We start from the raw sequence: 23,996 nt of genomic DNA on the forward strand, positions 1-23,996 counted from the left end.
TACAATAATATAGCAGGGTTAAACAGAGGAAAAACTGGAAAATATCCCCCTATCTACCCCTAACTTCTAACAACTACTACTACAACATAGTTTTGAAATACAACAAGATAAATGAAAAAGGGATCCCGGCATCTGACCAAGTATCCCAAAGCCTACCGGCGCTGAAAAACAACAATCTACGGGCTCAACCAACAGTCCCGTCTAATCATCCAGAATCTCTCTTAACACAACCAACATCCAGCGAATGATCTTATGCAGCCTCCGGGCCTCAGCATCAACATCACTAGTGGATGGTCCCTCATCCAATCTCCTCCTGGCAACCTGCTCCACCAACTGAATCCTAGCTCTCCACTCCTCCATCACTACTGAAGTCCTCTGCCTAGAGTCTCGAATCAGCCTATCCACCAAAGCTCCCAACTCAGGAATGCGGGAGTAAACAAAGTCTCGGTCTTGGGCTAACTTGCCACCAACACTGACAGGTACAGTCTTAGGCATCTCAGACTCTGGCTCAGGGGCAGCGGTCTCTGAATCTGGCCTCAAGGGTGAAATCTGTATAGGGATCTCACTACTCTCAGAAGGGTCCTCCTTTGGGTCTGAACTAACATACACAGGCTCCTCTGGAGAGGGTGGAATGGGGTCCACTGGGGTACCGGTCAAACTAATCTCTGAATCTGAGTCACTACCACTACTGGGATCCTAAGAGAAAACATAAAATAACAACCAAGAAACAATGTTGGGGTTAAATAAAGCTTCCAGCTAACTCACACCCTAACTCTAGTTTCCACTCTAACTGATACATATTTTCCTTAGACTATACCTAATAGTCTAACTCAACTCTATATGAGTCGAACTCTCTCGCGATATAGATATATACCCAAAATACCCTTTTTATTCCTAATTTATCTCAGGGACTAGATCATATCGCTCTGATAGCAACTTGTGACGCCCTCAATCTCGGGGTTAGGAAATGAGGACCCACACACCCTTATTCTAGTAATTAAATATGCATAAACCCCGATTAACTACAAACAGGATCAAACAGGAAAAAGTATGAGACAAGATTATAACTACCAATCATAAAATATAACTTACAGCCCCAAAATATTATTAAATAAATATAATCGATTCCGGCTGGGAACCGATAGATAACCTATTGTATCTTTACAACTTTCCTTCTAAACGCTTGCTCACTCAGAAATACCACTACCTGCTCTGGTAACTGGAAGCCCTCAACACGATAGGGACCACCAGGTACGCTCTTACGAGCAGTGCGCCTAAGCCTGGCCATCTTCTTGCTTAACTGCCAAGGTTAGATTAAAACAAAACATATGAGTATAAAACTCAGCAAGTAACTATAAAGCGGTTTTACGATACAAAATCCACAATATACTTTACCAATCTCAGGGCATTCTACTTTATTTGATCTAGGTGGCAGATTTCCATCTTTTGGGTTAAGGAAGGGTTATGAAGGAAAAATGTAAGGCTTTCAAGGAACAAGGCTCAACGCAGGGTGAAAGCCGACATTTATCACAAATCATTAAAGGATCAGATTAGACCTTTCAGGAAGAGGAAAGCAACAGTATTTCACTATATGGAATCAATCATATGATCAACAGATTAAAATCAGGGTTCTCGAGCTTTAAGCTTCACATTAACACAATCAACTCTTTTCAAAGCAATATAAACCATTTTCATTTTCAAGAATCAATTTACTGAACAGAAAGTTTCAGTTCTCTTTTAAATAATCAATTAAAACCCTTGATTGGATCACTTTATCTTTCATTTCATTATAATACGGGTGATCAGCCCGTACCGACCTCCATCACGTCTTTAAGGTACCAATCGGCATAATTTCATCCTTAAGTTGGACTAGCCCCGCTAGCCTCTTACCATGACTGGACTAGTCCCACTAGCCTCTTACGTCCCAATCCAATCCATCAGGAATTCATTTGGAAAACCTTGAGTTTGGAAAAAGATAGGTTTTCTAAATTCATTTTATCATTACCAAGAATATGAAATCATTCGGACTCTTTTGAGTCAGAACTCATTCTTAAGTCAAATTCCAAGAAAATAAAGTTTAGGGAGTGATTCAAAGATAAGCAAGGAACAACTCTTACGATTTTTGAATCAAGGATAACAGGGTACTTAAATTATAAGGATCAATATCTATTTCAGGAATCAGTAGGAAATATGGTGATCAAGAAATAAGGTATCATTACTAGGGGTTCGCAAAGGTAATTATAGGGTTTATAACAGTTCATGGCTTAACAAATAACTTGAACCGAAAAGACGGGTTACCAAAGGGTTGAATCAGTAAGCTTATAAATAACAGTTTATCAAGATCAAAACGGGATATCTCAAATCATTAACAGTTCCATACTTTACATGATATGAACAATAACCTCTTTATAACTTATTTTCACAAGTAATGAGAGTTACTTGCCTGAATTTTCTTTCTAGAAAGTTGAACTACTACCACCTAGTATACTCTTTCCTTTCCTAGCCTGAATGCCCTCACGCTCCGAATCTACAATAAAAACCAAAATCTTAATCAGTTCTCAACTCTCGTTCCCAGAAAGATCACTCAATACGATAGCTCGATTATACCCTTGACTCGAGTATACGAATATAGCTTATACACATAAGCACATAGCATATCACACGTCATATATTTTACTCTTAACCTTTACACCTTTAAAGACTCGACCATCGCTTATAAACATCCTTATCTCATTTCGAAGTCAAATCGTACTTTATATTAGTACACATAGCTCTTTTTACTAGAAATTCTTATATGAATAAACAAACGGCACAACTTGCAATATCGACCCTAAAGTCATCTTTAAGCCAACACGACAACTACAAATCAATCATCCCCTTTCTTTTTATACTTTAATTCGAACCAAATATAGCAAATTAAGCAAAAATCTCACTTACAATCCTTAATTAATCTCTATGATCAAATCAAGCATTTAAATTAGAATTGACCCATTTTAAGTACTATAAACCATTCGGCCTTAATCACAATCACAATCAAACCAAGACATGCATCATCAATTCCCCTTTTAAATCAACATGCAATCTCATTTCTTCCTAGTTAAACTTAAATTATACCAAAAATCAAGTCACAAAAATCTTTTCCTTCTTATTGGCACATGGTCGAACCAAAACCTTCATCATGCAATCCTAATTTGATTCTCAAGCATCCAATCAAACATACAAGTCCAAATATCATAAAAATTCATTGTTATCAATTAACATACTTAAATCACAAAAGAAACATAACCCTCATTGATACATGCATGCAAACATTAAGTAATTTATCATCCAAACTCTCTAATTAATCATTAATTTCCAAGAATGAACATCAACAAGTCATATCCATTACTAAAATCATTTTTGATCTTCTAAAAACCAAGATCCCATTCGGGTTTTCAAGAAGCAACACATGCAAATGTTTTTCTTAATCCTTCAATCATAAATCATCTTAATATCAACCCATAATCACTTTAGTTAACAAAATCAAATCAATAACTTCCAAAAACCAAAAACATTCTGGTTTTCAAAATTAACACATGCAATAATCAAAAGAACAAGTTTGATGTAGTAGAGTTCAGTGGTTACATCATTACTCACCACCGGTTCACCGGAGTTCATCACCGGTGGCGGTGGCCTCACGGTGGTGCCCTCATTCGAGGGTGTCCAACCACGAAACCTCTTTTTTCCATTAAATACTCAAAACAACTAACATGCACATCTTATATACCAATCATTTACAAAGAATCATGCTTAAACAAAATGATTTCAACAATAACACCAAGAATCGAGAAGCTCTCGGGTAAACACACACATCGAGCTTTGCATGCAAGGGGATATACACACATGCACACTCTAATAACTACTTATATGTGTTTAACAAGAGATTTTGAGAAGGATTGGTGAGAGTTATCAAAGAAACAAGTAGTATACCAAGAGAGAAAAAGGAGAGCCGAGAGAGAGAGAGAGTAGCCGAGAGAGAGTGAAAAAGAAAGAGAGAAGAGAGAATGGGGTGCACGGGAAAAAGAAAAGAAAAGGGGGGGGAGGAGTTTATAAACAATCAGGGACAATGGCAATTTAGTACTTTACTAATTCCCTTTTATGCTTATTTGATCCTTTCTTTTTACTCAAATACAATAAAAATTAAATATAAAATATATCTCTCTCAGAAAGTCGAAAATTATTGCAAATGATAATTTTAATACGTAGATCTCGAAATTAGCTTTCAAACCATTACTCATAATAAAATTTTGAGCGAACGGTTGATTTTATATGATTTTCGCAAGTTCGTGCTAGTAATAGCAATTTAGCACATAAAAATCAATTTAAAATGCAACGACCAACAAATAAATCTGTCCACCATTTTTAAAAAGTCTCTAGGACTATTATGATAATAACAGAACAAATTTCATGTTTTTATCTTACTCAGATAATTTTATAAAAATGCGTGAAGGTTAAATAAACCTTTATTTAAATCAAATAATTCCTTTAAATTCATAAAAATGTCATAGAGCACATAGTCATGCACACAGACCAGCAATCACACATATACGAACACATAACAACTCAGGTCTGATCAGAGAATTTGTCCTTCTTTAATCTTTATCCTTTTCTACGCGTACCGGGTCACGTTTAACCTGACGGCCTGACGCTCAGCGTTTCGATTATGCTTCTCATTAACATTATCGACCGACACGTCACTTAGGATGAAATACTTTATTTAAACATTTATTTCACTCAATCACACATATTTCCCATTTTATATTCTTTAACTCCTTATTAGGACGGGTTCCGTTCCACCTGACGGCCCGACAACACAGTTTAACTCCTAAGCTGACTCTTTAAATTGGAACGTTTTTACTTACGCTCCTAGATTCTAATATACAGTAAAGACAATTAATCAAAACTTTAACACATAATTATAATCACATCGCATAAAGCATACTTTTATTGACTTAATTACGTCGTAAAATTCTCCGTCATCACAATAAGGGACAATTGGTGCAGATCCGAACGGAGATTGATGGTCCGCAGTCTGGAAAGAAATGTAGTTTATGTAACCACGAAGGTCACACCAAGCGTAGTAAGAAATGCCCAGGACGCCCATACTAAAACACGTGATCTTGTTGCCAAACATATGTACTACTGCTATTACAAGCAGTCTACTTGTAATATGGTTCTGTTTCCTTGTTTTCCATTTCATTATTTACTTGTTATATCATAATATTTTGGTTTACAATACTCACTGCACATTCATTTTATGTCTACATCTAACAGTTAACGGTTTTACATTTAACGTTATGACACCCTTTCTCGAATAAATAAAATTTTGAATTTAATCATACAGACTCAAAAAAAATTTACATACATACCAAACAATAGAAAAATGAACCTAAACAAATTTTCGGTTATTTAAATATGCCAGTGCACAAATTTGTCATCGCGTGACAATTACGCACTCGCCGCTCAAGACATCATTTTCGAAGTTACAAAAGTGTTAGTCATATAAATTTTTAATTCAAAATTAAAATTTTCCCAAAATATAGGTTTACATTACAACACAACAAAAAAATTTGGAACCCAAAAAATCTACGGTTATTTACATACGCACGTGACAAAACATGCCCTCATCTAAAAAATTTTGCACTCACATTGCACGGCACCCTTTTTGGAGTTAGAAAAGTCTTGTTTATACGGTTTTTTATTTAAATTAAAAAATACACACATAAATAGGTTAACATTACAACCCAACAAAAAAAATTAACTACAAACAATTTCCATTTATTTAATATAGGAGTTGAAAAACAGCCATTCACCTAATTTTATTTCCTTCAAAAACACACTAACACAAGTTCATTTCATAGAAAAGAGAAAAAAAAATAATAAAATGGCGTCAATGGGAGATTTCCACAAGTACATGTGTTCTGTACTATAAATGAGATTTTTTGAACAGATTTACCAAATAAATGACTTTTCCATTGAAACATATGAAAAAAGGCACGGAGCCGCTGTTACAACCTAATAGTCCCTGCCAACAACTGAGGCTGTTACAACCTAATAGTCCCTGCCAACAACTGAGATAAACTGAAACTGCTTTGTCCCTCTCATAAATTACCACCTATTAGCTGCTTTGTCTTTTTGCCAATTTGTACAGGATTTAAATTAAAGGGAAAAAAATTAAAGGACTTTTCTGGTACTCGAAATTTTTTCTAAGCAAATGCGCATTCCCCTATTTTTTTGGACAGAATAAAAAAATCCCCTTTTTTCCAAGTGTACACTCAAAATACTAAATTAAATGTATTTTTGATTAATTGTCCTATCTTTGTTAATTAGTATAATTTTTTTGTGCATAATGAGCCAAATATCAATACAAAAATATTATCTAAAAATTTATTCTATAAACACAGTATAGAAAAACTGTAAAATAAACTAATGTGTTATCAAATTTATTTATTTTCTTGAAAGTTTTTTAAGTGTACTTTAGAAAAATTGCAACAAAATCGATTAACGTGTACTTAACCAAATTGCAGACGTGGCATTGATTAATTGGCGGTAATACATCACTCTATCGCTCGCAGCATGCACTTTGTGTTCGATTAAAAGTGTCACATAAAACAAAAACTCTTCTTCTTTGAAAGCTAAATCAAATCTAAACGATCAACAACCAAAACCCTAACGCTCCTCGTACTATATATTCCCGCCATATAAAGAATCTATATATGTAATAATAATGGTAAGGTTACGCAACCTCTCATTCGACGTTCTGGCCACCACCACCTTTGAAGACAATGACACCAACACCGCCATTAGCCGATCCAGATCCGATCCACCTGCTCTTCAAACCGACTTTGTATTGGAATCACCGAAACGTAATCGTCGAAAACGCAAAAACAAAAGCTTGAAAAAGAAGATTGCGAGCGATGGTTTAGAAGAAACAAATGGAGATTATAAAACTGTTGTTTATGAGGAAATGAGTGTGCCTGAGGAAAAGAGTATCGTTAGCATTGAGTTTCGTAATTTGCATGGCGGAGAATTACGTCAGAGGAGTTTTAGTGTGAGGGAGGAGAATGAGAATGAGAATGAGAATGCGAATGCGAATGACAACTTTAGTGGTGATAGTAAAGGAGTGGAGGGTGTTGATGATCATACGAGGTCTAGGAAGCTGGAGCGCGAGGAATCCTTGAATTGGAAACAATTGATGGCGCAGAAGGATCCTAATTGTGAGTTTTTGTTAATAATATACATTTTGCTTCTTTGTAAATACTTAATTTCATTGCTATGTTTTTCAAGTGTATAATATTTGCCAGTCATTTTTAATGTATATGGAAAATTAATAGAAAAGAAAAGCTTACGATTCAAATTAAGTTAAAATTAAATGTTAGGCTGTTCCTCGTATGCAAGAACTTGCCAATTTTAGCTTAGTTGGGGTAAAACACAAAATGTGGGAGCACAAAGCTTACTACAGTATATGTTATAAATGTGGGAGCACAAAGCTTACTACAGTATATGTTGTTATAAAGTATACCAGTAGCCATTTGCATACTTTCTTAAGTTGTGACAAGTTATGACACTGAAAAGGGGAAGTGGCTGTACTCACTTGTCGAAGAGTAGCTAGGGTGTGAGGAGGATGAGATGTACGTAGCCTTACACCCACGTCCGACACGAGAGTTGAACCTATGACCTCACTGGATGGGATGTACACTACATTACCCCTACTCAGAAAATGACCCATAACATATCCGATAGGAGAGTTGAGCCTATGACCTTACGCCTTACAGTCATGAATCGGGCAAATAAATCATTGGACCAACATGACAATCGTTATGACACTGTTAAATGGTAGGGAAAAATGTGAAATGGTTTTAAATCTTGTAAAGTCAAATTTTATTTAGCTCGATCATATATGAAGTTTGGATAATTTGGGCTGGTGATAATATAAGAACATACACTTAGGCTTTGTTTCTCGACTTATTATCTTTTTTATCTTGTCAGATTTTTTTTCTGTGGAGAAGTCTCCACTGAAATTCTTTATAGAAGAAATGAATTGTGGAAATTCCTTACGGACAACATCAACTCTTGCCAATGAGGAAGATCGGGAAAGAGTATATGATACCATATTCCACTTGCCTTGGCGTTGTGAACTGGTGAGATGCATTTTCCTCATTATACTGAAAAAGCATGTACATCATTCATTATTACGAAAGCAGGCTTCTTTCATGTAAGAGTTTAGATGCCTTTATAGATCAGTAAAAGATAATTGCAAATAAATGTTATAAATCTGAGACCTGTCCTGCACAATGCAATACACTGCCCTGCATTTTTTTACTGATCGATAATTCTAAAGATAGCTCTGCTTATGCAGCTCATAAGTGTCGGCTACTTTGTATGCCTCGATTCATTTCTATCAATCGTGACCGTAATGCCCATAAGACTCGTCATGGTTGCTTGGAGGAGCTTTAATGCAAGGTTAGATTTAGTTTTCCATTCTTTAAACGTTGATTAAAATGCACAATTATGTTTTCTATCCTGCTTTTATATTGAATCTGAATGCTGTACAAGTAGTATGCGGAAAAGAAGAAAAAATATATTTAAAGTATCATTGGCCTGAGTGTATTTTGGTCAACTATTTTTTAAGTGATTTACTTTAACATTTTCCACTTACATTTATTCAGTTAAACTGGTGTAATTGTGTTAGGCAAAGTCTATATAAAAGACATGTCCCGCAGCATATGTCTTCTGAAAACAATAAAGGGATGTAATATTATTGGGAATAGAAATAGGTTGGTGCCCTAATATACCCAAAATGTTGGCTAAGAGTAAATGTTACTCCATGCGGGGTGCGTATTGATTGCTGGAATGAGAGAGAGACCGGGTTCAAATTACATATTATCGATTAACGAATACAAATGACATATAGTTGCTACATATTAGTTTTGAGAACGAGGAATTTATGTATTTCTGATGGAAACTATGCTGGCCAGAAGTCAGAAGACTAAAGAGTGGAAGAACAGGACACACACAGAGGCCTCGTTGGTGGCAATGTTTTTGTAGTTACCTGTGAAATCTCAAGATCCCTGAAAATAAGTTACAAGTTACAACTTCTAGTTCCCATGGTAGCTGAGGTTTTTTCTTATCATATCTGGAGGGAAAGAAACGCTCATGCTCACGACAATGGCTGCTTCACTCCGAATAAGTTGCTTGATGGGATCATTGTTGATATTAGAAGTAGACTTTGTACCTCTGTTTGGTTTATGAAGCAGGTTAGCTTAGAGACTGATAGCATTTGATTGTAGCTTGTCTGCGTTAGGATGTTTTGCCCTTTTTTCACTTTTTATTCACTATCTGTTTCTTTAGATTGTTTATAATAGGTCTCTCTATGGCATGTCATAGAGCAAGGGTCAATCCATGCATATTCTTTATTTCTATATATACATATGCAGCTTATAAAAAAAATGTGTTTGAACTATTGTGTTAACCACCGTCACTATAAGTTACGTAGTAATATTTGGTAAACTGAATCACATAATAATAGATATGACTATACAATTTGTGCTGACCATGCGTGGTCTCGGTAACCAAGTTCTTATGTTTTTGTGTAATCACAAAACCTCAGAACCAACAGTTCCTTTGTCCAACCTTAAATTGAATGAAACAAATATGGATATATATATATATATATATAGTAACCCACTTAGGTTCCAAGGAACTTCTGGTTACATAGATAGGTTCTGTGTTTGCACCTGTATGTGTTATGAAACTTGGTTTGTGTCATGTACCTAACAGTTTGCTGTTGAGTATGCCCAACTCTATAATTTGAATAAACCAGATCATGTTTGTGGCAGGCGCTTCACAAGACCTTCTGCAGCAGAGCTATCTGATTTCGGTTGTTTTGTTGCGCTGACCTGCGGAATTTTTCTTTTACAGCAGACAGGTTTGATAAGGATATTCATCTCCTTCACATTTTCTTTCTACCTTTTGTCGCATTTGCTAAGTAGAGATCGGATAGAGCATCTAAAATCAGGTGTTGTTTATGTCCTGTGACTCAGATATCAGCCTAATATATCACATAATTCGTGGTCAAGGGACAATCAAACTCTACGTGGTGTACAATGTGTTGGAGGTGAGAAATAATTTTACAACTTTAAAATAGAGGCTAACCCCAAAGACTCTGTACTGCAAAATAGGCTCCAGTTAAATGATGATATAGCCATTTTATCCTTTGAAAACATCCGCATTCAACTTGATGGTTAGATAAAGTTTCTTGTTGCCTCATCTATTACTTGCATTGGGTTTATTAAATATTAGAGAGAATCCTTTTGAACTAATATGTTCCCCGCGTAACAGATATTTGACAAAATGTGCCAAAGTTTTGGTGGAGATGTGTTGCATACCCTTTTCAGTTCTGCAGAGGGACTGGCAAATTGTGACCAAGAAACGGGATACTGGTTGGGGAGATTTCTTTCTGATGAAGTTTTAGCTGTGGCTGCATCAAATATCCTTGTCTTAATTGTTATACCATTGTTCATTTTGGTACTAGAATAGTTATTTTATATGCTACCTAAACTTTTTATTCCTTAACTATTTATACTAGTTCATTCATTTGTATTATTAGCCGAGGCAATTACTCTTTCAACCTGTGTGGTTGCTCACAATAACGCATTGCTGGCTTTGCTAGTATCTAACAACTTTGCTGAGATCAAAGGCAGCGTTTTTAAGCGTTTCAGTAGGGATAATGTACAAGTTATGGTATATAGTGGTAAGATTCTTCCTAAAGAATGTTCTCTTACATTTTTAAGAGGCTTAATTATAACTTAAACCCCGAAGTATGATCTGATGTACACATACACCCTTAAAGAAAAAAGTCATACACATCAACCCCTAATGTATCAAATGTATACATCGTGACCCTTACTTCAGCAAAAGTATTGGATTCTGAAATGTCACATTTTCAGGCAAATTTCGGGGGTAGAAAATTGTTTTCTGTCTCCAAAGTCCTAAGTCAATTTCTCGTCCAACACATTAACCTCTCTCCTATATTACATGTTATGTATTTTTCTAATTTATTTCCTGAGATAACCCTCACAAGATAACTATCATTTAACGATTTAGGAGTGTTTGTTGGAGTAAGGGTCAAGCTATACAAATTCGATACATAAGGGGTAGATGTGTACAACTTTTATCTTCAAGGGTTTATGTGCACACATCATCATACTTCAAGGTTCAAGTTGTAATTAAGCCTTTTTAAGAACTACACCAGCTTTCCTGTTTTTTTCTTGTTTTGAACTCTTTGTTGCTTTGCTGTCCCGAGTTCCTCTGATTCCTAAACTAACATAGTGATGAGGTGGGTGGACTGGGTGGAAAAGAATATAGCGAACATGGGAATGTAGGTATTTTTATTAGCCACTTACCTAATAAAACGTGCTCAGGTTATCAAAAAGATCTCACCTCCCTTCATATGTCAAGGTAAAATGTACTGATAGTAATACTTGAAATTGACTTTAAACGCACACACATATATCATTATATGCTTGAACAAGGTTGTTTATACTTAATGACGTTCCTTTTCCAAAAGTGAAACTATCCCCATCTATATCTCCTTATATATGTGAACGAAACGTGTACCCTGATTAGGCAATTACCATACTGCTATCAACTCTTAAATTGATGAGTTTTGACCGATAATGATAATGGAATAACCGACAATGTATTTACTTGTCAGATTTTGATAAAGGATGAGACTCTAACTGTATATGTAAGTGAGATTTCAGTACCTAGAAGAGATGTTGCAATCAAACTAAAATTGTCCTTATTTGATACTAAAAACAGTTGTATGTAAAGAAGAGGACGTAAATTTAGCTAGTATTTTTATGCTCAAGTTTTTCAAATTACGACAACATGTGACATGATTGGTTTGATATGTTCAATTGTGTTGTTGATTACCAGATTCAGTCGAGAGATTCCACATTTCTTCATTCATATTATTTGTCTTCGCTCAATATACCGTGGAAGCAGAGTATCCTTGGTTTGAAAAATTCCTTGTAGTAAGTTTAGTTCATCTCTCCGAGTTAATACGAGATGTGGCATGTTGAATTTAATAGTAAAAAAAATATTACAGGAATTTGTTTGTCTTATATTGGCTTTTGTTTGCATTTGTCCTTTTCCTGAATTCCAGAATGCTTCTATGGTTTATATTTGTGAAATAATGATTGACATAATCAAGCATTCATTTATTGCGAAGTTCAATGACATAAAGCCCATCGTGTTCTCCGAATTCCTGGAAGACCTATACAGACAGGTATATCATCTGACAATATGAACTTATTATTGCATTGTGCTGGAACTAAAATTGTTCTTGTTTTGGCTTTAAATCATTAGAAGCAACGGTTCTTTTAAAATGCATTTCTAGTACCCACACGTGCACCACACCCTCCCACCACTCCCAACACACTGGCAGTCTGCAGTTTAACTGGTTGGAAATGATCACTTAGTTTATCTACAGTTGTAGTAGACAATTATGACCGATTATAGCGCCAGGGGACATTAATTTTTATTATGCATAAAATTGAAAAGAAAAGTATGGTTACGATAACCAACTACTTTCTGCAATCTTCTTGTTGCCTTCTTATATTTGGTAGGTCTGTAGCTCATACAGCAGAATGAAATGAAGATTCTAAAGAATCTTAGTGAAAATCTAATCGCAATAAATTTTTAAGTGTTTCTATTTCATTTAGAAATTTTATGATAGTTGATGTGTGGCCTTGTATACGAGGTACTTCAGAAAACTCCTACCTTTAACCAGCAATGAAATCGAAAGTTTATATTTTATTTTGATATTATTGAGACTGATGGGCTAGGAAGCAAGGACACGGGGTGGGGGAGTGCGAGTGCGTAGTGCGGAGATACGGGAATTCGACAAATATAAAAATATGGGGATACGGGTGTGGGGGGACACGGAAAAAATAAACAAAATATTCATATATATATTTCATGTTAAACATAATAAAACTTACTAACAATACCAGAAATTGCTTGAAAAATGAATCAAATGCATCATTTATTAATCTAAAACACAAAACTACAAGTAAAATCTTTTAGTTTATGCAAAAATAAATACGATAATCAATACTTATATAGTAACTAATAGACATGGATACTTAATTTGTAAATGTAGTTTGCTAAAATAGATTTTAACTACAATTTATAAAGATAAAATTTCATGTTAGTATCATGAAAGAATCCGTGTGTCCGATACGGGGATACGTGTATCCGAGAATCCGACACAGGGACTCGGCAGCGACCGAAGTGTCCCTGCTTCTTGGCTGATGGGTATTAGTTTGCTAGAATTAGTGAATTGTCTATGGGTAAGGGCTAATTTTTTTATTTTTTTGTGATATGCTTAAGCTTTCTTGCAAGTAGATGATATATGACCAGGTTGTAGTCTCAACGTTATTTTTCAAAACGCTTGGCAGCTGTTGCTGTTTCTTATATGCATATGTAGTACTTGCTACTCTCCTTTTATTTATTTATTTATTTATTAAATTACTTATTAATTAGCATAACACTATATTTTTTCAAAAAAAAAGAGTACTCAAAATAAATATTGTCTTTCATTATATATCGTAGAATAGAACACTTCTGGATTCGAATGGCAAGTTGTTTACTTGAAAATTACAATCAGCATAATTGCTATTTGAGTATTGGATGGATTATGTTGTTTGTAGTGTGTATCTGACATGAGCTTTTACATATCAGACTAAACTTGTGCTCATCATGCTTGCCTCATTGACATAGAGATTGTGTTCAACTGTTGCAGAGACTCAAGTTAGAAGAAGAAAATGGGAAGAAAAAGCTTACTTTCGTTCCCCTGGCACCTGCATGTGTGGTAAGCATAAAATTTGTTTATAGCGTTTTTTAGCTTACAATTTGTTTTATTCTAAGCAGAATGATTATATGTATAAAAGAAGTGATGTCTTGTAAATTAGCACCACCTAAAGTGTGTTAACATGTGAAAAATGAGAATATTTTCAAATATTTACAATTCCCATGTCAGATTATTCGAGTATTATTTCCTGTGTACGCTGCTCATCTACCTCAAGGCCCCTTTCTGTGGAGACTCTTTTGTATCTTCTTCCTAGCAGCCATAACCTTCATGATGCTTACAACTCTCAAAATGATGGTTGGCATGGGCCTACAGAAACATGCAACCTGGTACTTGGAACGGTGCCAAAAGCGAAAATTGCACTGTGATTAATTGACAGATTTGCTGCTGAGATATGGATAGCACAGAACTAGGAGCATTTCAACTTTCAACAAGCAAGGACTGCCTTTCCAATACATGATTCTACTTGTACTTGGTCACTTCACTCTTCACCAAGCCTGCAATGAAGAGTGGCATGCAGGATCAAATATATGGAGTGTAGATAGAAATCTTTTACGGATGGCTTATAGCCTACAAATGAGTATATGGCTTATAGCCTACAAATGAGTATTTGTTCTCATAAATTCTCGGGGTGAGCCGGATCGAACCCAGGACCTGGGACGAGGATAAACTCATAACCACTTGAGCTATCCAACTGTACTCTTAGAGACTGATTTTTATGCTATTAATTTTGTAATTTTGGAAAATAGATAGTCAGGTGATAATGTATTCTTTGTTGTAAACAAGTGAATGATTGATCGATGAGAACAGAATTGAAATGTCGTAATAAATTTATTTCACTCTCCCGTACTAATGTCAATGTTATTACTTATTATGCCGTTATTGTAATATTAGTGTTATGACTTGTGTTGTGAGTTTTACCGTAGAAAATAGATTGTTGGCTGAACAACGGTTGACGTTAAAAATATCAGATGTTACAAACTTAAATTTTAAACCTGTAAATATTGATGTAAAAAGGGCGACTGCATGGTGAGCACTGAGGACTAGGCAGGATGATATTCACGTCAAAGTGTAAAAAGGATAATTAAGATTAATGAAAGGGGATGTAGCTCAAATGGTAGAGCGCTCGCTTTGCATGCGAGAGGTACAGGGTTCGATCCCCTGCATCTCCACTTTTTTTGTAGCTCAAATGATAATAATTTACAAGGTTGACCCTATGCCCTATAAAGCATTTATTTTGGTTAGGTTGTGTCACATGTTCTCTTGTTGATAGCAACTGCCTGCATTCAAGAATTCCCTCTCATAAGCAACGCCAACCAAGAAAAGAAATGACCTTACATCTGTGATCTGTTAACTTACAAAACACTAAGAAAATTTAATGTTATCTCCCCTCGTGAACGTTCAATTTTGTCTTCATTTGATAATACATTGTTATGCATTTGGACCACATCAAAAATCTTCCTAAGTTGTCATGAAATCCAACAGAGGTAACCACTAATTGACCACTTACATAGTTAATGTTCTGTTTAGTCCAAATGTCCAATGTATGGTTTGTATTTTCCTACATAAAGGCCTTCCACTGCTTAGTATGGTTTGCATCAATATTATCTTAAGATAAGTGTTTAGAGATGTACACCATGTGTTTCTTCTATAGCCACCTTAAATTATCTGCTGCTGCATTTCTGTGTATTATAGTCCTCTCGTCTTCCGGCTTAATCCTCTGTCAATCATTGGATCCTGGAAACTTCCAGGCAGTGCTGGATGTAGATGGTCAAGTGCTGCAACCTGGTGCAAAGTACTACATATTACCTGCTGTCCAGGGTGGAGGAAATGGTGGTGGTCTTGGCCTTTCGTCGCGAGCTGGGGCCTGCCCTTTTAATGTGATGCAAGAGAGTCATAAACAATCCAATGGCCTACCAGTAAGATTTTTACCAGTGAACTATAAAATGAATGCCAATGTAAGCTTGTCTAGTGATATGAATATTGTGTTTCATGCTGCTACAATTTGTGTGCAATCCACTGGGTGGAAAGTTGGAGGGGTTGATGAGATAACCGGACGGAGATACGTTAAGAGTGGAGGGTTAACGGGGCACCCAGGGGTGAATACGGTGAGTAACTGGTTTAAGGTTGAAAAGAATGAGAATGGTGATGGGTATAAGATAGTTTTCTGTCCAAGTGTTTGCTCTTTTTGTAAGCTTGTTTGTGGGAATGTAGGGGTATTCGATGAAAATGGGAAAAAATGGCTTGGCCTAAGTGATGGTGATCCCCATATTATTACATTTAGACTTGTAAGTTAAGATCAGCTTTGTATTGTCCTAAAAGCTCTAGTTATACTTAATTATATTGGTTCCATTTCATTTTTAAGAAATTTGGCATCCTGCAGATTGGTAAGTCGTTGTAATGTATTTTATAAATTTACACAGTAACATAGCATCAATGTGCTAGCAAGTAAAAAATATAGAAGTGCCAGAACACAGCTTCATAGATAACAAAGAACAAAGAAGTTGTCACAGAAGTGAACAGAAAACATCAGAACAGAAAAGAGATTACATTGCAATTGTGGAACACTCCTAGCTTCGAGGTGATAACTGAAGTCTGTACTCCTTTTACTTTCTGGAATCTGGGGTAAAGGAACTAGTTCAGATTTAAATAAGAGTTTAGATTACCACAAATTCACAAGTATAGAACATGTCTATATTCCAAATAAGATAGAGAAGAGACGAAAAACGATCACATTGCAAGCAGATACTAGAGATCTCCTTTACACAGGTTAGCGATTACCGCCTCTAAGATGCAAGGTCGCTGCAGATGTCCATTTACTTATAGCCTGTTTTTTTTCCTTATTTCTCAGTACTGTACCAACCTTGACGAAACAAACTGAGAAAACAAAAAATAATCTCTCTCAAGTCTAGCTACATGAGATAGATCACCATGAGAGAGCTTCACAGCAATCAAACTGTAAAAACTAAATCAGTTTAAAGAGTGTAAAGAGTGAGAAAACATTAGCTAGGTTTTACTTATTAAATACCAACATTAGTTCTAAAAGTAATTTCATAAAGCACACTGACATTTTGTACCTTGACCCAGAAAACACTATTCCTGGAATATTGACACCTTCAACAAATGGTTTCCTTTGTTCATTTGATATTTCTTAATTTTACGTGCAATTTGAACAACAGCCTGGTGACAATTTCTGATCTCAATCATCTTTAAAGTGTATATATCTCCGATACTAATTGGAATCTCCTCAAGTTGTTTACATTTATCCAACTTTAAGTGCTGAAGATTTTGAAATTGATCACTGTACGCACTCCAATGGACGATTCTCATGAATTTAAATGACAAATGTTTAAGCCGGAAAACCCGCCATAATTTGTTTCCCACTGTTCTCCATGGAATGCCTCACACTGTAATTTGAGAACTTCAAGATTTAGCAGCATTCCGTTTTTTTGCAATTCGTCCCATTTCTAAAATGTACATACCAGTGTGAGCTTCTTTAGTGTTTCTGGAAACATACTTGGACTGGATAACTCCCTACACGATAAGTTGTCAGAGGAACCGGGCCTAAATTGTTTTGCAAACTCACACTTTCTAGATGTTGTAACTTGGCAAGATTAGAAATCATTAATGTTGTGGAGGATAGATAAAGGCCAGTATTGACACCCAGGTTTGGAGTGACTTCCAAGATTTTCTCGCAATCAACGAGTGAAATTGGCAGAGAAAGAGTTTGGAAATTTGAAAGTGTTTTCAACTCTAACATTCCACTGCTTATAAAAATTATTTCTATCTTTTCGCTGTGCACAACAAAAGTTTCTAGATGTTCGAGTTTGCGTACTGATCTGGCTCGTGTGCATAAAGTCGATTTGTCACCTCAATGTACCTTTAATTGTAGTAGAGATTCGATTACCACGGGAATGCTATATATTCCAACACTAGACAAGTCCATTACAGTGAGAAATTTGAATACTCTGAGAACATCGAAAAGATAGCATTTTGTTTACCTTACTTTTACAAAAGAATTACCGGATCCATTGTAGGCCAATATTGTTTGAACATTTGGGTACAAACTCTTTCTAAATATGTATTTGAATTTCTTAAATGCTTTCGGAATAATAAAGTGGAGTCTAAGTATGCCCTTAGAAGTATGTAACATAGGTGTGGATGGAGTTTCAGGATGAAAGTACCTTGTCAGTTGCCTGATGAAATTCTCCCCATCAACTTCTAGAAAGTAAAGTCTTTGTACCAAACATGTGGTAGGAGTCTCCATTTTAGAAGCAAAATGTTGGTATATCTTTTTATATTTGTAAAATGTGGGAATTTGATGGGAAAAATAATGGTGATACACAAATCACGCAAAGCATCATGAACAACGCAAGATGTAATTCCATAGTTTGATCTGGTTTTGAAAATCATCACCAGGCTTCTTGTGATTAGATCCTTCAAGTACAGTGCTGCTACTTCCTCCAAATTGTTTTCCTCATCCTCTAACTTGTTTTTCAACTGTTTGGATATTGATGAACCCCTCAGCCACCCATAACAGAATTAACTTCCACGTTGGTATTTCATAGTCCTATCGGAATGCTGCAAAGTAGAGGAAACTATTGGGTATAATTTTAATTACACATCAACAATGGGCGGTTATATATATAATAACAAAAACAAGACAAATAATTAAATAATCAACTAACGAAACAAAATACGAAGGTAATAAAAAACTATAAAGATTGTAATTGACAAAAAAAGTAAAGAAAACTAATCTCTTATCGCTTTCCAAATTCTAATAAGAAGAAGAACACAACAGCTGAGTTACCAAACCCTTCAAGAAGACTTGACTGTTCTTAAAGAGATTATTGTTCCCCACTTAAGTTGTGATGGAATGCAGCAATATCGCCACATAACCAGCAATGATCAACGGTGACTCGCATCTCAGTTTTTCCCATAAAAACCTATGCAACTCATATATGTTTGTGAGGTAGGCACCGAGACTTGTGTTATCTTTATCTCAAGTATACCTCTCAATATATAGGCATCTCAAGTTGCTCTTCTTCTATTTTACTCGATGTAGTATCTCAAGTAACAAAACAGAAAAAGTAAACAAAATGGGTTTTCCTTATTATTTATATAATATCCTGATTAATTAATATTAATATTACAAAACATATTCAGAGTATGATTAAAATAATCCTTACTCAATAAATCCTTACTCAATGTAGGACAAAATCCCCATACCCCATTTTAAACAAGCAACTTTGTCTCAATAAATTTATGGATTCCACTAAGAAAATGTCTTAGATCCAAATATGAAAGTTTAAGTCCTCGTGTCAAGGAACAACCTTCAAGTGTTAGTTTACAGAAATCATATCAAGAACATATATAAAATATGCCTCAAACTTTCCATTTTCTAACAATCCCCCACAAATCCATAATTAAATTGAATACCAGATTTTATACATGACATGTTTTTTCAGAGTCGGTACCCTTCCGGGTTTGAACCCTCCTAAGTCCTCTACTTCGATGGCTACCGGATACAGATGGAATATTTCACCTTGAATCTTTATCCGTTGGGTGTTCCATTTGGGAGGCCAGGTGATCTTACCTGGTTGAATATAGGCTTATCTTCTACCACTATGAAGTATCTGATATTGGCTTCATCAAGATATGTAAAGAGTCTCTTGGCAAAAGAGGTAGTGTTTAAGTGTTGTATATGTCTGTTTCCACAGTTGAGCATATTTTTTCTGGAGTTTTAGTAAAGAATGTGATAATCCCAATTCACCCCGGGGTCTTCTCCTTGCGTGGCCCGGATTATCACTCCAATTGGACAGGAATAACGGTGGCAAGCGGTGTAGATGTATGGTGGGAATCTACAAAACAGAACCGGAGGGGGGTAGCGTCCCCGCGGCACCTCCGACGTGAGAATGAGAAAGGGTTTTGAAGGAGAAAGGGGCAAAACGGGAATTATACGTGGTTATTGTGGTGTGTGTACATGTGTGTGTTTGAGAGAGAGTGAGTGTGTCAAACTGTAACCTTCCTTTTGTCCGGCCTTTTTATAGGCCTCCCACTAGGGTTTAGGGGTTTGTCCCGTAGGTGTGTCTTTTGGACTATAGGACGTGTGGACGCCTGGGATGAGCCGATGTACTACCGAATTCGGACCGTAGGAATGTCCTAGATCCGGGGTACCTGGATGGTGGTGGTATTGCCACGTGTCTTGGGCTCTCCAAGGTTGATGTTGAGTGATTCCTGGGCTCTATTTGTTGGGCCTTGGACTTCTGTTATTGGGCCTGCACTAATATAGACTATCATTTGCCCCCCACTCCCTTATGGGGGTTTAAGGGTTTGTCCCGTAGGTGTGTCTTTTGGACTGTAGGACGTGTGGACGCCTGGGATGAGCCGATGTACTACCGAATCCGGACCGTAGGAATGTTCTGGATCCGGGGTACCTGGACAGTGGTGGTATTGCCACGCGTCTTGGGCTCTCCAGAGTTGATGCTGAGTGCTTTCTGGGCTCCCTTTATTGGGCATGCACTAATATAGGCTATCAGAATGCATCATGGATCCTATAATATATTTGATAATGGACATTTTTAAGTTAAGGTGGGTGTGAACTTATCTATTGTATCATTTTTTAATATTATCATTTCTAACAGAAAATTTGGATTTTTTTGCTTACAATTGAATTAAGACTAGTTGTCTAAAATATGATTTATCAGAAGAAAAAAAATCTGGGAAAGGGCAGGTACCGGAGTAATTCACCCTTGGAGTTTGCAAAACGTTTAGGATTTTGAACTTACCACACTTTTTATATTGATAATAAGTATGCTAACAATCATCTATCGCAACCTGTTTTCGTAGTAATTATTGACAGACTATAACGTAGTTCAATAGTAAACTGTAAACATAATGATTCCCTTGGTTATTATTGATAAGATTATATTGTTCAGTTGTAAACATAAAGTGTGGCTCTCCTAAACATACTTGGTTTTTTTTCATTGTGCACAAAAAAAAGAAGATAACAGCGTCACAGAATGCATCCCACTCAGATATACCCCCTTGTAGATGAGTCAATGGAGATATTCATTTCTTTCCAACCTACTGTATTTCTCCTTGTTCGTATCTCTGCTACGGAACAAGAATTAAAAGACGCAACCGTCAAGAACGAAAAGGCAAACTTCTGAGAACAACCGAATAATTAGTCAAGTCTAGATAAACAAACCAAGAATTCAAGAGTTCTGCAACAATTAAACTGTAATAGCGAGAATAAGATTAAGAACTGTCACAACATACATTATGCTTGAAAAATCGATATCTTCAACATATCATTTCCTTTGCTCATTTGATCTTCTTTTATGTCATGAGCAGACTGCACAACAGTGTGGTTGCAATTTCTAATCTCAATCATCTCCAAGGTGTATATATCTCGTATACCAATTGGAATCTCTTGCAGTTGCCGACATTCGTCCAACTTTAAGTGTCGAAGGTTTGGAAATTGTTCACTGTAGGCACTCCATTGAACCATTTTAATGAACTTAAATGCTAAATATTTGAGCCGACAAAATCCACCATCATTTGTCTCCCAATGTCCTCCGCGGAATGCCTCGCACTGTAATTTGAGAATTTCAAGGTTAGGTAGCATTCCGATTTTCTTCATTTCGCCCCACTTTAAAAAGGTGCATACTAGTGTAAGCTTCTTCAGTGTTACAGGGAACATACTTGGACTGGAAATCTCTCTATATAACAAATTGTCGGAGGGAATTCCTGAGTATAGATCATTTTGCACACTCAAATTTTCCAGATGTTGTAAGTTGTCAAGATTTGTAATTGTCAACTTTGAGGATAAAAGATACAGCCCTGCATTGATGCGTAACCTTCGCAAATTTGGAGTGATTTCAAGGATTTTCTCCCAATGCTCAAGTGATATACGGTGCGAAAGGGTTTGCAAGTGTGAAAGAGTTTGCAAGTTTCCTGATAGATATGGACTTTTAATTTCTTCAGCACTTATGTTCCCTTTTAGTATAAGGTGTCTAAGTCTACATGACATCCATATTTCTTTGGGCACATGAATTCCTTCACTGTGTTTGTTCTGTATGATTAGAGTTTCCAGATACTTGAGTTTAAGTACTGATTTGGGTATATACAACACACTATCGTTATCTCTGGCCTTGATGCAAACTGCAATATATCTCAGTTCTAGTAGAGATCCTATTACAATTGGAATGTAAGACAATCCAATACTGTACAAGTCCATTACTCTAAGATATTTGAATACCCTTAGTATGTTAAAAAGATAATAAGTAGAATGCCTTGTTTCTGCAAAGGGATTACCGGATTCAAATTGAGTATGTTTGGTTTGGTTTGGTTTCTGGTAACATAAAATTGTTCGAACATCGGGGTACAAACTTTTTGGAGATATGTTGTGGGTACGTTTATATGAACCAAAACAAGTGTAGAGTCTATCAACCAAGAGTGTGAATGGAGTTTCAAGATGAAAGTACCTTTTAAGCTGACTAATGAAATTCTCCTCGTCAACTTCTCGAGAGTAAAGTCTATGTACTATAGTCGTGGCAGGAGTTTCAATTAGAGAAACAAAGGGTTGGCTTCTTGGCATTTGATGTGAAAAATTAACCTCGGCTGCTTTTTTGATGCACAAATCACGCAAAACATCGTGAACAATGCACGCTTTGATTCCACCATTTGACTTCCATTTGGAAACTATCACCAGACTTCTAGTGATAAGTTCCGTTAGGTAACCTGCTGCTACTTCCTCCACATTGTTTTTTTCATCCTCCAAGTTGTTTTCTGCTGTTTGAGTTTTGATGAATCCCTCAGCCACCCATAACAATATTAACTTCCACGCTGGTATTTCATAATCCTCCGGGAATGCTGCAAAGTAAAGGAAACACGGTTTCAGGTGATCTGGCAAATGGTTGTAACTCAGAACTACTGTCTCCATGTACTCCTCTGGGGCATTGCTGGTGAAAGAAATCATCTCCTGGGCCACCTTACTCCACCAGTTTCCTGTCATATCACTTGCAAGAATTCCAGCAGTCACTACGACTAAAAGTGGTAGTCCCTTGCATTTTCTAGCTATATCTAGTCCAATCTCAATAAACGACGATGGACATTGATCCTCTAGAAAAACCTTGTATCTTAGCAAATCCCAAGTTTCTTTCTCTGTTAACAAACGCAAAGGATGCTGGTAGCACTTGGATTGAATCTGTAGGGGGACATTTGCAAGTCGAGTTGTGAATACTATTCTACTTCCAACATTGTCATCTGGGAAACACAACATCAGATCGTTCCGGTTCTTACTATCCCATATGTCATCCATGACAACAAGATATCTCTGACCGCTTAGCCTTCTTTTTAAAGTTGCACTCAGTTCCATATCGCTGCAATTTTCAATCTCCTCATTAAAACCTGATTTTAAAATGCCAAGAGATCCCTCTTGTTGGGCTCCTGTGTAACAGTAGTCCAGGCGCGAACATAGAAATAGTACACAACTGAAGGCTCATTAAAGATCTTTTTAACCAAAGTAGTCTTCCCTAGTCCAGCCATGCCAAAAACCGATATGAACTGAAGCTGCTTTTTACCTCCCATAAGTTGCTCAACTAGTCTCCTTGCATCATCCTCAAAACCAACCACATGAGTTTGTATTCCTGCACCATTTTGACTCCTCGCTTCCTGAGAACTGTTAGTAGAGAGTTCCATTTGTGAGGCGCTTTCAGATGATCTTATCTGATAAGAATTTGTGGTATATGATATTTGCTTGATCATGATCTGAAACTAATCAGATTGACTTGTTTAACTTTTTAAAGAATACATTTATTTATTAAAAACTTTTTATAATTTACAACTGGATACACTTGGTTATATCATAGTTTTCAAAGCAAACAAAACTTCCCAGTTGGATTTCATGTATTGGTTAAATAAGTATTACTGTTTTATGTTTGAATACCTGCTTATTGTTCAACTCAAATGCTACAGTTATTTGAGTAGTAAAACATCCTATATTTTTGTCTTTTGTAGTGTCTGGTACAGTGGCATCTACTGTCTTTCTGTAGATTATTATTTTTTTATTATTATT

General features: G+C 36.1%; 3 protein-coding genes and 1 non-coding gene across 5 annotated transcripts; 3 read left to right on the top strand and 1 right to left on the bottom strand.

Annotated features, from left to right (window-relative positions):
• Positions 1–6,595: 6,595 nt before the first annotated feature.
• On the top strand, positions 6,596–14,749 carry LOC141661615 (protein POLLEN DEFECTIVE IN GUIDANCE 1-like). The gene is made up of 11 exons (XM_074468619.1): positions 6,596–7,256; positions 8,029–8,180; positions 8,399–8,502; positions 9,879–9,967; positions 10,083–10,156; positions 10,381–10,528; positions 10,625–10,792; positions 11,980–12,077; positions 12,209–12,331; positions 13,850–13,918; positions 14,087–14,749. The coding sequence occupies exons 1-11, from the start codon at positions 6,767–6,769 to the stop codon at positions 14,285–14,287; spliced, it is 1,716 nt and encodes a 571-aa protein (XP_074324720.1). The 5' UTR covers positions 6,596–6,766; the 3' UTR covers positions 14,288–14,749.
• A 265-nt stretch (positions 14,750–15,014) lies between these two features.
• TRNAA-UGC (transfer RNA alanine (anticodon UGC)) lies at positions 15,015–15,087 on the top strand. The gene has a single exon. It is a non-coding gene; the product is annotated as a tRNA-Ala (tRNA).
• Positions 15,088–15,293: 206 nt separating this feature from the next.
• Positions 15,294–16,236, top strand: LOC141724862 (kunitz trypsin inhibitor 5-like). Its single transcript, XM_074527145.1, has one exon. It carries the CDS (start codon positions 15,544–15,546, stop codon positions 16,210–16,212), a length of 669 nt encoding a protein of 222 aa, XP_074383246.1. The 5' UTR covers positions 15,294–15,543; the 3' UTR covers positions 16,213–16,236.
• Positions 16,237–21,375: 5,139 nt separating this feature from the next.
• Positions 21,376–23,736, bottom strand: LOC141724863 (putative late blight resistance protein homolog R1A-10). Of its 2 annotated transcripts, none has more exons than XM_074527146.1 (2): positions 22,405–23,736; positions 21,376–21,512 (listed from the first exon to the last, which is right to left on the bottom strand). In XM_074527146.1, the coding sequence occupies exons 1-2, from the start codon at positions 23,295–23,297 to the stop codon at positions 21,446–21,448; spliced, it is 960 nt and encodes a 319-aa protein (XP_074383247.1). In that variant the 5' UTR covers positions 23,298–23,736; the 3' UTR covers positions 21,376–21,445. The 2 variants fall into 2 exon arrangements, with proteins under 2 accessions (XP_074383247.1, XP_074383248.1); XM_074527147.1 differs by lacking the exon at positions 21,376–21,512 and adding an exon at positions 21,544–21,667.
• Positions 23,737–23,996: the final 260 nt, after the last annotated feature.

This window comes from Apium graveolens, chromosome 5, assembly GCF_009905375.1.
Source record: "Apium graveolens cultivar Ventura chromosome 5, ASM990537v1, whole genome shotgun sequence".
NCBI lineage: Eukaryota > Viridiplantae > Streptophyta > Magnoliopsida > Apiales > Apiaceae > Apium > Apium graveolens.

Coding starts and splice junctions, on each gene's coding strand:
- LOC141661615 (XM_074468619.1), top strand. CDS start 6,767: ATGGTAAGGTTACGCAACCTCTCATTCGACGTTCTGGCCACCACCACC. Junction 7,257..8,028: donor GGCGCAGAAGGATCCTAATT/GTGAGTTTTTGT, acceptor TTATCTTGTCAG/ATTTTTTTTCTGTGGAGAAG. Junction 10,157..10,380: donor TGGTGTACAATGTGTTGGAG/GTGAGAAATAAT, acceptor CCCGCGTAACAG/ATATTTGACAAAATGTGCCA.
- LOC141724862 (XM_074527145.1), top strand. CDS start 15,544: ATGTACACCATGTGTTTCTTCTATAGCCACCTTAAATTATCTGCTGCT.
- LOC141724863 (XM_074527146.1), bottom strand. CDS start 23,297: ATGGAACTGAGTGCAACTTTAAAAAGAAGGCTAAGCGGTCAGAGATAT. Junction 21,513..22,404: donor TTCATTAGTCAGCTTAAAAG/GTACTTTCATCT, acceptor CTCAAATTACAG/TGCGAGGCATTCCGCGGAGG.